General features: G+C 42.6%; 1 protein-coding gene across 1 annotated transcript in view; it reads right to left on the reverse strand.

Moving 5' to 3' along the window:
* Positions 1-15990, reverse strand: part of LOC138975295 (serine/threonine-protein kinase NLK-like) — a 65357-nt gene that overhangs the window by 13165 nt on the left and 36202 nt on the right. The window contains exons 2-6 of the mRNA XM_070347953.1: positions 10712-10841; positions 10337-10392; positions 3277-3383; positions 1269-1354; positions 429-638 (exon numbers count right to left, since the gene is read on the reverse strand). Coding sequence (XP_070204054.1) covers positions 429-638; positions 1269-1354; positions 3277-3383; positions 10337-10392; positions 10712-10841 — 589 coding nt within the window. The remainder of the gene's footprint in view (positions 1-428; positions 639-1268; positions 1355-3276; positions 3384-10336; positions 10393-10711; positions 10842-15990) is intronic.

The following is a 15990-nucleotide window of genomic DNA, read 5'->3' on the forward strand; positions in this document are numbered from 1 at the left end:
GGAGGGAGGGAGGGAGGGAGGGAGGGAGGAGAGAGAGGGAGGGAGAGAGACAGACAGGAGAGAGAGAGAGAGAGAAAAGAGAGAGGGAGGGAGGGAGGGAGGGAGGGAGGGAGGGGGGGAGAAGGAGAGAGGAGAGAGACAGACAGACAGACAGACAGGAGAGAGAGAGAGGGAGAGAGAGAGAGAGAAAAGAGAGACAGTCTGAGACACAGAGAGTGAGACACACAAAGACACATTCAGGTTTTAAGCTGGAGGAAAGAGGACGAGGAGGGATGTAGAGAGAGAGGAGGTAGGTGACACAACAGGCTGTTCATAAATAAAAGACTAGAAAACGAACAAACTCCAACTCCACGCTCAGTTTACCTCACCCACCTTCATTCTCACACATCTCCCAACAATCTCTCCACACAATACACTTCAAAACTAACCTGTTGTATAGGCGTCTGAGCCTGGAACAAAATCCTCCGACCCAGCAGCTCAGCGAAGATACAGCCCACGGACCAGATATCCACACCAGCGTCGTAGTGATTCGCCCCCATCAGGATTTCTGGGGCGCGGTAATATTGCGTCACCACCTCTTGCGTCATGTGCACGTCTTCGTCCGGCTCCTGAATCCGCGCCAGACCAAAGTCGCAGATCTGAGAGAACGAGAACAAAATGAAACTTTAATAGGAATAAAGGTTGGGTTTAAGTAAAAGAGAGAGAGCAAGAAGAAGTCGAAAGAACGAGAAAAAAACGACTGTATTATACTATTAAATTGGAATTAAGGTTGTGTTTCATTAAACTTAGAGAGCCAGGCCAAAGTCGCAGATCTGAGAAAACAAGAACAAAATGACAATTCAGTTGGATTTAAGGTTGTGTTTCATCAAACTGAAGAGAGCAAGAAGAAGAGAAATTTGGATCTGTCGAGGATGGATTTATAAGGCAATAGTGAAATATGCAACAATGGTTTGGGGTGGTGGTAGGCGGGATGGGGTTGGTCGAGCAGGCCTTGGGCGAGGCTTCACAGCAGAAAGACAGATATTTTATAAGAAAACATTGATCTTTTAGGTCTCATCTGCTTCTAATATTACAATAGATACAAGAAAAGAATTAAATTAAAGCAAAACCACAGGACACAAAGCACAACAAATGTTCAACAAACCCCTCCTTCACCCCTTACAGTTACAGTTACAACACACATCCCCATCAACCCCTGAGTGAAAAACATCAAGGAGGAAGTATGGCGTCATGATGACGACGGGATGAAGTCACAAGGACACACTGACCTTAAGGCAGCAGTTACTGTTGACCAGCAGGTTGCCAGGCTTGATGTCTCGATGCAACACCCCGGCAGAGTGGATGTATTTCAGGCCTGTCACAACAAGAGAGGGGAAAAAGTCATTGAAGGCTGAAGTTCACACGCACTTAGTTGGGACAAGAGAGTTATGTTATGGAGAGAGTCGCGTTGTTTGTTTGTGGTTATCCTATCGCTCCATCCTCTGTCTGTCTGTCTGTCTGTCTGTCTCTGTCTCTGTCTCTCCATGCTGGTGGTGATGGAGGTGGTGTGTGATAGAGGCACAAAGCAGACAGAAACCATTGATTGTGAATCAGAAAGAAAAAAAACCAGAAGTGTGCAAGATGGTGCTTATGTCTGTCTCTCTAAATCAATTCAGCCATGAAACCGATGGGACAAAATCAACATGATTGTACATTGTATGGGTATGTGCAGATATGCATGTAAAAAAAATGCTTCCTTCCTGTCAGCAACATTTGTGACATCTGTGTGTGAATGTATGTTTGAATGTCTGTGCATGTGCTATTCTTCCTGTGTTTATCTGTGTGAATGTATGTTTGAATGTCTGTGCACACTAGATTCTGTCTGTCTTGCTGTGTCTGTGCACACCAGATTCTGTCTGTCTTGCTGTGTCTGTACACACCAGATTCTGTCTGTCTTGCTGTGTCTGTACACACTAGATTCTGTCTGTCTTGCTGTGTCTGTGCACACCAGATTCTGTCTGTCTCGCTGTGTCTGTGCACACTAGATTGTGTCTGTCTTGCTGTGTCTGTGCACACCAGATTCTGTCTGTCTGTCTTGCTGTGTCTGTGCACACCAGATTCTGTCTGTCTTGCTGTGTCTGTGCACACCAGATTCTGTCTGTCTTGCTGTGTCTGTGCACACTAGATTCTGTCTGTCTTGCTGTGTCTGTGCACACCAGATTCTGTCTGTCTTGCTGTGTCTGTGCACACCAGATTCTGTCTGTCTTGCTGTGTCTGTGCACACCAGATTCTGTCTGTCTTGCTGTGTCTGTGCACACCAGATTCTGTCTGTCTTGCTGTGTCTGTGCACACCATATTCTGTCAGTCTTGCTGTGTCTGTGCACACCAGATTCTGTCTGTCTTGCTGTGTGTGTGCACACCAGATTCTGTCTGTCTTGCTGTGTCTGTGCACACCAGATTCTGTCTGTCTTGCTGTGTCTGTGCACACCAGATTCTGTCTGTCTTGCTGTGTCTGTACACACCAGATTCTGTCTGTCTTGCTGTGTCTGTGCACACCAGATTCTGTCTGTCTTGCTGTGTCTGTACACACCAGATTCTGTCCGTCTTGCTGTGTCTGTGCACACCAGATTCTGTCTGTCTTGCTGTGTGTGTGCACACCAGATTCTGTCTGTCTTGCTGTGTCTGTACACACTAGATTCTGTCTGTCTTGCTGTGTCTGTGCACACCAGATTCTGTCTGTCTTGCTGTGTCTGTGCACACCAGATTCTGTCTGTCTTGCTGTGTCTGTACACACTAGATTCTGTCTGTCTTGCTGTGTCTGTGCACACCAGATTCTGTCTGTCTTGTTGTGTCTGTGCACACTAGATTCTGTCTGTCTTGTTGTGTCTGTGCACACTAGATTCTGTCTGTCTTGCTGTGTCTGTGCACACCAGATTCTGTCTGTCTTGCTATGTCTGTGCACACCAGATTCTGTCTGTCTGTCTTGCTATGTCTGTGCACACCAGATTCTGTCTGTCTTGCTGTGTCTGTGCACACCAGATTCTGTCTGTCTTGCTGTGTCTGTGCACACCAGATTCTGTCTGTCTTGCTGTGTCTGTGCACACCAGATTCTGTCTGTCTTGCTGTGTCTGTACACACCAGATTCTGTCTGTCTTGCTGTGTCTGTGCACACCAGATTCTGTCTGTCTGTGTGTTTGTCCATGCATGCAGACAGTAATGCAACCCAGCATACTAGCATATCTGCATAGTTACAGGCGTACGACAAAACAACAACAACAAATATCAGAGACTACTTACCCCTGAGGATCTGGTAGAGGAAAACTTTGACGTGATCGGCGGTGAGGGGTTGGGGGGACACGATGATTTTGTGTAAGTCACTCTGCATCAGCTCTGTCAGCACATAGCTATAATGCAGTCAAGGAAACATTTTTTCTGTCTCTTTTTTTTAAAGTGACATTACAGGTGTGAGGATTAATGTTTCTCTATTTGCTGATCACAGATCTCGAGCTCTCTTTCTGTGTCTGTCTGTCTCCCGAATGCACGCACGCACAATCATACCCACACATATTCACACAAGAGAGAGCAAGAGAGAGAGAGAGAGAGAGAGAGAGAGAGAGAGAGAGAGAGAGAGAGAGAGAGAGGCAAGGAGGGGAGGAAAGCTAAGTAAGTGTGTAAGTACTGAAGCTGGACACCATTCAGAAATATCTTAAGTATTTTCCTGCCCTCCCACATGTGTTGCACTGACAAGGTATAAATAAATGGATAGAAAACAAAACGGTGGAGTGAAAATGCCAATCGCATTAAAAAACAAAGCTATTCTGGGATTTAACAGGCGCCTGTGGCACAAGTCTCCAACCATTGCAGAAAAAATATTGAATGAAAAGAACAAGTCTTCTCATTGAAAACTTCATTCTCACTTTAGTCTATTCATGATTCATTTACCACTGACTTGCCCCTCGCAGTGCAGTTCCAAATCAACAAGCCTACAATCCCCATCTCAAAGTCTTTACTTGGTGCTGTGAAACATTATGACGGCAAAAAAACAAACAAAACAAAGAAATACACACGTGAGAAATAAAGTGATGCTATTTTGCTCGAACCTGTCATCGCAAACGAGTAGTCACATGTCCCGACACGCCTAAACAAGGATTCTATTTTAAGAGCTGAGACAAACAAACTGAAAAAAAAATGGAGATACCTCAGTGCCCAAGTTTCCAAACAAAACGAACAAAAACAAAATTTAATCCTTTCCTTTTCAAACCACTTAAAGACACAAGAGAGGGCCATCAGGAAGCTATTATCAAACAGAATCCAATTTAACTACAAATACATTTTGCAAACTGAATGCAGGTAAGTGTTGGTGTGGGGTGGGGGGTGGGAGGTGTTTTAATCAAAAGAACAATGTAAATCCTAGTTTCTAAAACTAGAAATTGAACACAGTCAAAGCAAGTTCTAATCTGAGACTCACAGACAGCTTGCCTACATACGTTTTCGGTGAATCAACAAGACATACGTATGAATTTGACCCACTCCGTGTAACACAATATAAACAGCAACACAATCTGGTTTGTTTGTTCAACCATCACACTGCCCCCACCTCCTTACCCCAAACCCTATAAATCCCAACCAATCACCCTAAAACCCAAACCATCCCCAAGTGGGTTTTTTTTTTTAAATTTTTTAACTGTTGGAGTAGCCGGGTGGAGGGGGGTGGGTAGCGGGGGCAAAGGAGCAAAAGTAGTAAGTACTTGCAAGGAAAGAAAGAGGTGTCAATTGCGCGGAATCGCTCGACTCAGCTCGATTATTTTTGGCAAGAAAGGAGCTTCTGTCAATACGCGGCGAAATGAGGTCAGGGTGTGACCTACTTGTGTCTCGGTGTGCCCGCCGACCTGGTTCCTTTCGTGAAGGTCGGTGAACCTACCCCTCATTCTCCCCGAGTCTGTCTCTGAGCAAAGAGTGTATCCCTACGGACCGTAGGGATACACTCTTTGCTCCGAGTCTCTCTCGTTCTTTCTTTCTTTGTCTCCTCCGTCTTCCCCTCACAATCTCTCTCTCTCTCTCTCTCTCTCTCTCTCTCTCTCTCTCTCTCTCTCTCTCTCTCCTCTCTCTCTCTCTCTCTCTCTCTCTCTCACACACACACACACACACACACACACACACACAGAGAGTATCTCTCTCTCTCCATCACACTCGCCAACAAACACACTCTTTCTCTCTCTTTCTTTGTCTCCTCTTGTCTTTCCCTCACAATCAGTCTCTCTCTCTCACACACACACACAGAGTATCTCTCTCTCTCTCTCTCTCTCCGTGCGAATGTGTTAGTGTGAATGTAAAGGGCACGTTGTAAGATTAGGCCCTTGGCTTAAAATGTTTACCCTTTATGTCAATAAAATGTTCTAAGTCTAAGTCTAAGTCTAAGTCTAAGTCTCTCTCTCTCTCTCTCTCTCTCTCTCTCTCTCTCTCTCTCTCTCTCTCTCTCTCTCTCTCTCTCTCCACCCCTCCGGCACACACAGACACTTGGACATACAAAGACCGAGACAAATGCAGAGAATCTGGGTCACTTTCTTTCTTTCTTTATTTGGTGTTTTACGTCGTTTTCAACCACGAAGGTTATAAAGCTGGGTCACCATTCTTCACTCACCAGAACGATCATAAATAATGTCAAAATAGACACACACCCTCTCTCTCTCTCTCTCTCTGTCTCTCTCTCTCTCTCTCTGTCTCTCTCTCTCTCTGTTCCCCCTCTCTGCCCTCGAGCAAAGATTAGTCCACTTTCTGTTTCACCGATAATAAAGTGTGTCAAGCATCTCCCAAACAAGAATTCACCGGCCTTTTTCGACCCATTTCTCTCACAAAATTAATCTACATACACACACACACAAACACACACACACACACAGCATCTAAAGCCGAGACCCGTCGCGTCAGCTTTATCTCCGTATTTATGGGCCCACTAATGTGTCACTTAAATGCAGGAGCAAACACAACCGATATGTGACTTTGATTTTGCAGGTAAACAAGCGGCCGACTTCGTTGGAGATGCGATTCAAGACAAAGCGTCACGTAAGTGCGACAGATAATCCTCGTGACTTTATAAGCTCAAGGAGTTTTCAAGTCAATTTCGCTCATTAAGAAAAATACATCATAATTATTGTGCATACAGAAAAACACGACTTTTTGTTTTCTTGCTTTCAAAGCACAAGTGTGACATTTTTTAACACGTTTCACTCACAAATAAAAACAAAATAATTCTCTCGGCTGTGCATGTCTATAGTTTCAAGTAAAGCTGACAATTCTTCACGTTGTGTTTATATAATTTATTTTGTTTACATGCTTTAAATACCAGAATGGTATTCTCTCATTTTGTACAGGCCGTTTCTCGGACATTTCCTACTGTCTGTTGTGTCTGCCCCCCCCCCCCCCCCCTCCCGTCCGCACAACTATCCTCATTCATCCATAATGGATAGTACACTAGCACACTGATTGCTTGGGAAGGTAGCAGTTTCTCATTGCGGGCGGAGAAACGCTGAGCAAACAGATAAAACTCAACACAGAACTGACAGGATTAAAACCAGACCTAGACGTGAACAGTTACACCAAACAGTAGCAGGCAGGTTCTCCCATAACTGCTTGTTTGACGCTCTCGAGGCCTACACACAAAAAAAGAATCAATCACTTTCTTTCGCCGAAACCTGGACTTTGATCTCACCTCCCCCTTGCCGCCCTCTCCCCCAACCCCGCCCACCCCCTCCAGGTTGCAATCGACCCAAGGGTGATGTCAGAGTGGTGAATTCTGAGCGCCGCAGACATGCATCTTCCCACCCACTCCCTCGCGTTGACCCCAATTCCCTGCACTAAACCTCGCTCCAATTCTTTTCTCTCGCATGCGGTGTAAGCTTTTTTCTGGCTTTCATCCTATTTCCCAACCTGTGTGGAAGTTTCTATTCTACCTACTACATGTACTGACATTCAACTGCACAGGCTCTAACATTTTGTAGCGATACAATAATAATGACTCGCGCTATTTGCGATGAATGACATCCTATTCTATTCATTTAGGCTAAATCCTCCAGACCCCTTTGTGATCTGTTTTTGTCTTGTCTTTCCATTACTGCCCACAATCAACAGTAGTGATTATTTCGGCACTTGATGGGATGTTGCGCAAGTCTACTTATCGCTCTAGTTGCTATGTATGACATACTATTCTGTTCATTTAGGCTAATTCCTCCAGACCCCTTTTGTGATCTACTTATCGCTCTAGTTACTATATATATGACATACTATTCTGTTCATTTAGGCTAAATCCTCCAGACCCCTTTGTGATCTACTTATCGCTCTAGTTGCTATATATGACATACTATTCTGTTCATTTAGGCTAATTCCTCCAGACCCCTTTTGTGATCTACTTATCGCTCTAGTTGCTATGTATGACATACTATTCTGTTCATTTAGGCTAAATCCTCCAGACCCCTTTGTGATCTACTTATCGCTCTAGTTGCTATGTATGACATACTATTCTGTTCATTTAGGCTAACTCCTCCAGACCCTTTTGTGATCTACTTATCGCTCTAGTTGCTATGTATGACATTCTGTTCTGTTCATTTAGGCTAAATCCTCCAGACCCCTTTGTGATCTACTTATCGCTCTAGTTGCTGTGTATGACATACTATTCTGTTCATTTAGGTTAATTCCTCACAACCCTTGATCTACTAATGGGTGTTATGCGATTTCTTTTCAATGAAGAGACTTTGGAAAAGATCGTAAAAATAAAACAGCTCATGTACTTCAAGCTAGCGTCAGACCCCTACTGTGCCCAGATGTCTTTTGCTGGTAATGTTCAAGCTTTCACTCGCTGTTTTTATGAAGTTATCGTAAAGCATAATTCATTAGGTTCATATTTGTAATACCTGGCAAGATGAGATCACTCAAAAACTCACATTTCCTTTCTTAATTCTTTTCTCTTGTGCGAGGCAGGAGTTTTTTGTGTTTTGCTTTTTAAAACCATTCTGTACCTTTTTTTCAGATTCGACCCACCTACTTCTGACACGAAATCGCGCAGCCGCCAACACACTTTAGTGTTCTACTAATAATAGTTCGCTCTAGTTGTTTTGAACGATCTCTTTTCAGTGGAATGTCTTTGAAACTGATCATAAAAATAAAACATCTCAACTACCTCACTCGAGCGTCAGACCCCGACTGAGCTGGTAATGTCGAAGCCTTCATTCTCCGTTTTTATGAAGGCAGCATAAATCATAATTCATCTGGTTTCTTTTTTAAAATAAAATCTGACAAGATGAGATCCTTCAAATACTCAATTTCCTTTAGAAATTTTACTTTTGTTATGTGTGAATTCCCGGCGACCTAAGCTAAGAAGACACCGAGTTTCATTTGGAGATGAGAACTAGTTTTGGAATGTTTACGCCAATTCTTTGAAAAATCTACTCAGTTTTTATTGTCACATCAAAGAGAATGCTTCTGACTGGGCCAACAACAACCATACTGGTTTATTTGCAGTAGCTCGCTTATTGTTCACTTTTCACATGAAAGGCATTCAAACAATACTGATTTTTTTACACAGCTTTTCAATTTCAAGAAATGTTTCAACCTCATTTGCACAAAATAAACTTAGTCACTGACATCTCCGAAGAAAAAAAATGACACTGAATGCTTAAATGGGACAAGGAACAAAGAGAAAAAGACGAAAACCCCTCTACTGTACTGGGGTAAGAAAGTCGATATTACTTTAATACCCAAACAGTATCGCCTGCGGTTTCGCCGAACAGCCGCTTTCCTAAAACTGCACCGACACTGTACAAAGTAAAGATGGGCAGTACCGTTGTCTGTGGGAAAGGGTGTAGCCAGTTCTTGCAAATAGCCCCACCATCGTGCAAACAGCTCCAAGGAAAAGGCACCTCTGATGCACTGTGCTTATTTCCAGAGAAAACATGACCTACAAAGTTAGTCCTTGTAGCATAAAAGAAACATCAACCGTATCAAATACGTTTTTGTTGAATGTCTACATTTCGAAATTACACTAACATTTCTGTTTGGTGTATTGTCATAATATTAAACTAAACGACTGGTACTTAAAAAAACAAAAAAAACCCACCCACAGTATTTCAAAAGGTTAAAATAAAGCTTGAAAAGAGTAAAACTATGGCATTCCTTGCAGGCATTGGTAGCCTTAATTATTATAAATTTGTCTTCCTTCTTTTTCTTTGACTCTTCTTATTTTCACAATGCTTGCTTCTTTTTATGGATTTGAAGGTCGCCTTTGTCTGCTGTGCTCGATCTACACTGAAACCAGCCAAGCTACACACGCGACCGCAGCTAAAAAGGGTAACACAATGTTGCAACTATCCTCGGGCCTGTGTGGCGAGTCCCAGCTGCAGAGTAAACACTGTTCTAAACTTGGTCACAGCTCTCTCTCTCTCTCTCTTTCCTCCTCTCTCGCTCTCTCTCTCTCTTAATAATTGTTAAATAAAGTTCAGTTCAGTTCTCTCTCTGTTTGTGTCTCTCTTTCTGTCTGTCTCTCTTTCTGTCTTTCTGTGTGAGTGAGTGAGTGAGAGAGTGTGTGTGTGTGTGTGTCTGTCTGTCTCTCTCTCTCACTTTGAGCGGGGGGGGGGGGTGGGTGAGGGGGGAGTGAGGGGGTGGATGGTGTGTGTGGGGGGGTGGGTGAGGGAAGGGGGGTGGAAAACGAGGACAAAGAGATGAATGGGAGATCGATGTCTTGGGTCCGTGCTCTACAAATATACCTTCCACAGCCCATTTAAAGCTTTCATCTTCTTTTTTTTCCCTTCTTTATTTAAAGGGTTGCTCCCTTCGAAATTCTGCGTGTATAGACATGCTCACGACTCAATGAATGGGTGGCAGAAAGGGGTGGCCAAAGGAAGGAGGAGTGTGGTAAGTGCGCGTGCACGCACAGCGAGAAAGAGACAGACGCACAGAAAGAAACACGACACACACGACTCTCTCACACACACACAGTCACACAGCCACACAAACAGTCACAAACACACACACACACACACACACAGTCACACAGCCACACAAACAGTCACAAACACACACACACACAATCACAAACAAACACACACACACACATACAGTCACAAACACACACACACACACACACACACACTCACACACAGTCACAAACACACACACACACACACACACACACACATACCGTCACAAACACACACACACACACACACACACACACACACACACACACACAGTCACACAGCCACACAAACAGTCACAAACACACACACAAACACACACTTTTCATATTCAGTTTCACCCCGGCCACGTTAAGGTTTGATTTCCACACAGCAAATTCAGCAAAGGATACATTTCGTTGAAGAGTTCTACGTGCTCTGGTTGGACTATGTCGTACAGCGATAGCACCTGAAAGCAAGACACACAAAAACGTCAACTAGTTTTAAAAGCACCACTATAAGCCGTAAGCTTTTTGTGGTAGTTTTCATACTCAAAATTATAAAATAGTGTTCATACTTATGAAGGTAAATTGTATGCACAGATATGTAAACAGAAATAAAACATTTAAACAAGAGTCCGTACGTTAGTTTGAATTGCACACAGTAACATACACACACTTCCTCTCCTTCTCTTCACATTAAATTTAATAATTTTATTGATAACAACCCAAAAACGATTCCTCTCTCTCTCCCCACCTCCCCCCTTCTGCCCCACCCCAGTGTCTCACGTTTTGGTGTTTGAATGAGGCCAGCATGCGGAGCTCCCTGTATACGCGTTTGCAGGAGATGAGGTTCTGGAAGACGTTGGGCATCTTCTTCAGGGCCAGCCGCTTGCGGTCACGTGGGTCTGTCACGGCCCTGCAAATAAACAAACATGATTTTAAACACGTGAAACGATTGGTGCTTTGAACTGAAGTTTGTTGGTGCAATTTTCGGGTCTGTTCACACACGCACGTACTCACGCACCCACACACACGCACACACACACACCCACAATACACACACACACACACAATCATTTTAGAAACATGAAACGATTCAGCATTGAACTGGGAACACAACTTTAACACCGTTTTTGAATCTGTACACACAGACACACAAAAACCCACATATTTTAAAAACGTGTAAGGACTGGTGTATTGAACTGAAAAAAAGGTGTTCTTGCACTCTCAGGGCAATTTTTCGGCGCTGTACACACAGACACACACACACATGATACACACAGAAAAACCCCACATTTTAAACATGTGGAAGAATCGGTGCATTGAATTAAACCATGAATACATGTTTTCTTTTTATCTCAAGGGCAATTATAATTATATCCTCATCTGGGAATAAGATTTTACCAAGGAACTCAAGAGGAACAAAGAGATTACACACTGTTTTATGTTTAACTTACACTGAGAATCCTGAGAGAATATCTTTTTTATTTTAGTAGGGCACTGTCCGGGGGTCGCGGCTTAATGAATTCTCTTGATGATGCAAAATGCAATGAATTAAACAGACACAGAAAAACCAACAGGTTCAATAACAATTCACTTCAATCACAAAACCAACAGGTTCAATAACAATTCAATTCAATCACAAAACCAACAGGTTCAATAACAATTCAATTCAATCACAAAACCAACAGGTTCAATAACAATTCAATTCAATCACAAAACCAACAGGTTCAATAACAATTCAATTCAATCACAAAACCAACAGGTTCAATAACAATTCAATTCAATCACAAAACCAACAGACATTTTGCTGAAGGCACTTTAATCTCGACCAAAGGAGCCAAACTAATCTTCCATTTGCTTTTAAGAGTACGCTCATAAGCCTAGCTTGTTGTGCTCCATGTTCCTTATTTCATGTATGCGGTAATAGTACCAATGGAATTTATTGAATAAACTTGTTTAAACCAACTAATCTTCAGAAAATATCCTCAGAAAATAGTTAAACCATATAAGCTGCACTGAGTAACGAACTACAAGACAGTTTTATGAAAACAACATTTTAACTGCATGGATAAGCAGTAATGAGATTTCAATCAGAAAAAAAGCTACACAACAACAAACCAACCTCAACAGGTTTGTTTGTTTGTTTATTTGTTGCTTAACGTCCAGCCGACTACGCAGAGCCATATCAGGACGAGGAAGGGGGGGATGAAGGGGGCCACTTGTCAAGCGATTCCTGTTTACAAATGCACTAACCCATTACTTGTGTCCCAGCAGGCTTTAGTAAAACTAAATTAATACCTACTGGAAGATTACCAGTTTCCAGTATGTTAAAATAGGCTTAACCTATCTACTGCTGGACTTACATCAGAACACTAACAGATTAAACTATACATGAATCGCGAGACAAGTGGCAAGAGAAGAGATTTTTGGAAAAAATACAGGTGAATGAGCAAGAAGGCAGAAAAAAGAAAAGAATTCATGAAGAAAAAGAGAGCATGACAGGAAAGAGGAACCAAAAATCTACCTAACAGCAAACTAGAAAGCTCCTGCGGTTCCAAAAACAGGAGGGGCCTTTAATTTCATAACCGCAGTGCCCCACTGCGGGAACCTCAACAAGTTTAATTACGAGTAACAACAATCAGGCTTAGGCAACTTCCTCGGGGCAACACTTTAGCATGAGCTAAGTATTTTGAGTGTCATTTTAATTCTTATCAGATTTCATTAACACTTCTACTCTAGTGATTTGCTTAATGGTTTTACGAATGATGAGAGAGGCATTGTAGCAAGGCTTGACGTCAATGTTGAACTTTTTTTTTCAATTCTTTGATTACAATTATACAAGCAATCCAGTTTTGGGTGACGATTGACATTATTAACCGACGTCTTGATTCACGTCACGTTGTTGCTTTTTCTTAATAACTATTAGGGTTAATCGAATTATTGTCAAGTATTAAAGTGACGTCATTGAAGTTGACTCAACACTTCCTTTATTAAAGATTGATTTTTTAACCCAGGATTTCACTTTGAAAATGTTAAAAGGTAGCCCATCGTAGTGTTTCGAACATTTCTAGCTTGCCTGATGTTAAGATTCTCGCAAGTTTATTCAAACAAGAAGGGCAAAGCCCATACGACTCACATGCTTGACCTTGACCTAGCAATGACATCATACACTAAGAACTGCTTTACACATTTTTCCTACCAAAATACATGTGACCTTGACCCAAGGTCAAGGTCATCCAAGGTCATGCAACACAAAGCTGTTAATTCAAGACATAGGAAGTACAATGGTGGTTATTGGCTCTTTCTACCATGAGATATGGTCACTTTTAGTGGTTCACTACCTTATTTTGGTCACATTTCATAAGGGTCAAAGTGACCTTGACCTTGATCATATGTGACCAAATGTGTCTCATGATGAAAGCATAACATGTGCCCCACATAATTTTTAAGTTTGAAACAGTTATCTTCCATAGTTCAGGGTCAAGGTCACTTCAAAATATGTATACAATCCAACTTTGAAGAGCTCCTGTGACCTTGATTTGTTTGTTTGTTTGTTTATTTGTTGCTTAACGTCCAGCCGACTACGCAGAGCCATATCAGGACGAGGAAGGGGGGGATGAAGGGGGCCACTTGTCAAGCGATTCCTGTTTACAAATGCACTAACCCATTACTTGTGTCCCAGCAGGCTTTAGTAAAACTAAATTAATACCTACTGGAAGAATACCAGTTTCCAGTATGTTAAAATAGGCTTAACCTATCTACTGCTGGACTTACATCAGAACACTAACAGATTAAACTATACATGAATCGCGAGACAAGCGGCAAGAGAAGAGATTTTTGGAAAAAATACAGGTGAATGAGCAAGAAGGCAGAAAAAAGAAAAGAATTCATGAAGAAAAAGAGAGCATGACAGGAAAGAGGAACCAAAAATCTACCTAACAGCAAACTAGAAAGCTCCTGCGGTTCCAAAAACAGGAGGGGCTTTTAATTTCATAACCGCAGTGCCCCACTGCGGGATCCTGTGACCTTGACCTTGAAGCAAGGTAAACCAAACTGGTATCAAAAGATGGGGCTTACTTTGCCCTATATATCATATATAGGTGAGGTATTGAATCTCAAAAACTTCAGAGAAAATGGGAAAAATAGCTGTTTTTTAGGCAACATTTATGGCCCCTGCGACCTTGACCTTGAAGCAAGGTCAAGATGCTATGTATGTTTTTTGGGGCCTTGTCATCATACACCATCTTGCCAAATTTGGTACTGATAGACTGAATAGTGTCCAAGAAATATCCAACGTTAAAGTTTTCCGGACGGACGTCCGGACGGACGGACGGACGGACGGACGACTCGGGTGAGTACATAGACTCACTTTTGCTTCGCATGTGAGTCAAAAAGCGCTTTAATTCTAGTCATTGTACTTAATTTATGAATCTGTAACCACCGTAGTGTTTACTGTAGTGTTCGTCCTTATAGGCTGTATTAATGTTAGTCACTATACTATGTGCACGTGTGTGTGTGTGTCCCCCACAGGAGTGTTATCAGTTAGCTAATTTAATGTCTGGCGTCTCTTACCGTAAGCCTGTCCACAGCTACTAAATTTTCCAAACAACGCCGTGTCACCAGAGTTCCAGGCCGCCGCGGTTATCGCGCGCAGTCATTGTTAATTACAGTAAATAGTTAAGAAAAGTTCCAGGCATGAAGAACCGTGAGAAAGACCTCACTTTCACAGAATCCACCGTCAAAGAAAGACGTGTTTTATTTTGCTCTGTGCTTCCTGACTAAGGATGCACATGCTGGCTAGAGTCCTTTTCTTTTCCTAATTCTTTTCTTTTTCCTTTAGTCCTTTTCCTTTCTTTCCTTATTTCTATATTTTCCTTTTAGTAATTCTTAGTAACGTGAAAGTTAATGTCAACCTAGTTTTAGAAGAAGAAAATAAACGTCAAAAATACAACAACTGTTTTTATTACGAGTTTGTGACGGACGAGTCCAACCCTGTTAAACCCAGACTGTGAGAAGGGGTTTACAAATCTATTCATATTTGTTTATGTTTCTGTTTTTGTCTTTAGTTATAGTTAAAGTTGCAGGAGAAAAAGTCCAGCATCAGACCAATTCCATAAATCCTTACAAGCAGAAACGAGGGGGCTTCACAAATTTTGACACACAGCCACTAAATAGTTCAACTGACACTCACAGCATATTTTTAACTTTCTGTAACCCCACCTAAACCTACCTCGTAAAAACATTTTCTCTCTGGCATAATTCTTCTTCTTCTTCTTCTGCGTTCGTGGGCTGAAACTCCCACATACACTCGTGTGTTTTTTGCACGAGTGGAATTTTACGTGTATGACCGTTTTTTACCCCGCCATTTAGGCAGCCATACGCCGTTGTCAGAGGAAGCATGCTGGGTATTTTCGTGTTTCTATAACCCATCGAACTCTGACATGGATTACAGGATCTTTTTCGTGCGCACTTGGTCTTGTGCTTGCGTGTACACACGGGGGGTGTTCGGACACCGAGGAGAGTCTGCACACAAAGTTGACTCTGAGAAATAAATCTCTCGCCGAACGTGGGGACGAACTCACGCTGACAGCGGCTGGATACAAATCCAGCGCGCTACCGACTGAGCTACATCCCCGCCCCTCTGGCATAATGATACTGCTGCTTTATGGCACTGGATGCTAAACATAACCGATATGCACTAATAAGTTCTGCACGAGAGCGCGCGATTGCTAAGAGACATGTATGTATGCTGCATGTTATCTATCATCATCAATCTTACAAACTCTCAGCACGCGGTGCCACGCTGGCTGTTTATCAGCGTTGGAATATATGTCGGTGTATGATCTGCTAGGAAGTGACTCTCTGTCTGTCTGTCTCTCCAGGGCCGGACTACCGGGGGGGTTATGGGGGTTGCGTAACCCTCCCCCTAGCCTAAACATGTACCTCACTTATTCCCAAACATTTTTTTACTATTGTTTATTTTATGCCGTTTCATGCAAGGAGCGACCATTTTCCTATCTCAGAATATGACCTACCCATGACCTACCCCACAAGGGGCTCTG

The sequence above is a fragment of the Littorina saxatilis genome, linkage group LG9 (genome assembly GCF_037325665.1).
Source record: "Littorina saxatilis isolate snail1 linkage group LG9, US_GU_Lsax_2.0, whole genome shotgun sequence".
Taxonomy (NCBI): domain Eukaryota; kingdom Metazoa; phylum Mollusca; class Gastropoda; order Littorinimorpha; family Littorinidae; genus Littorina; species Littorina saxatilis.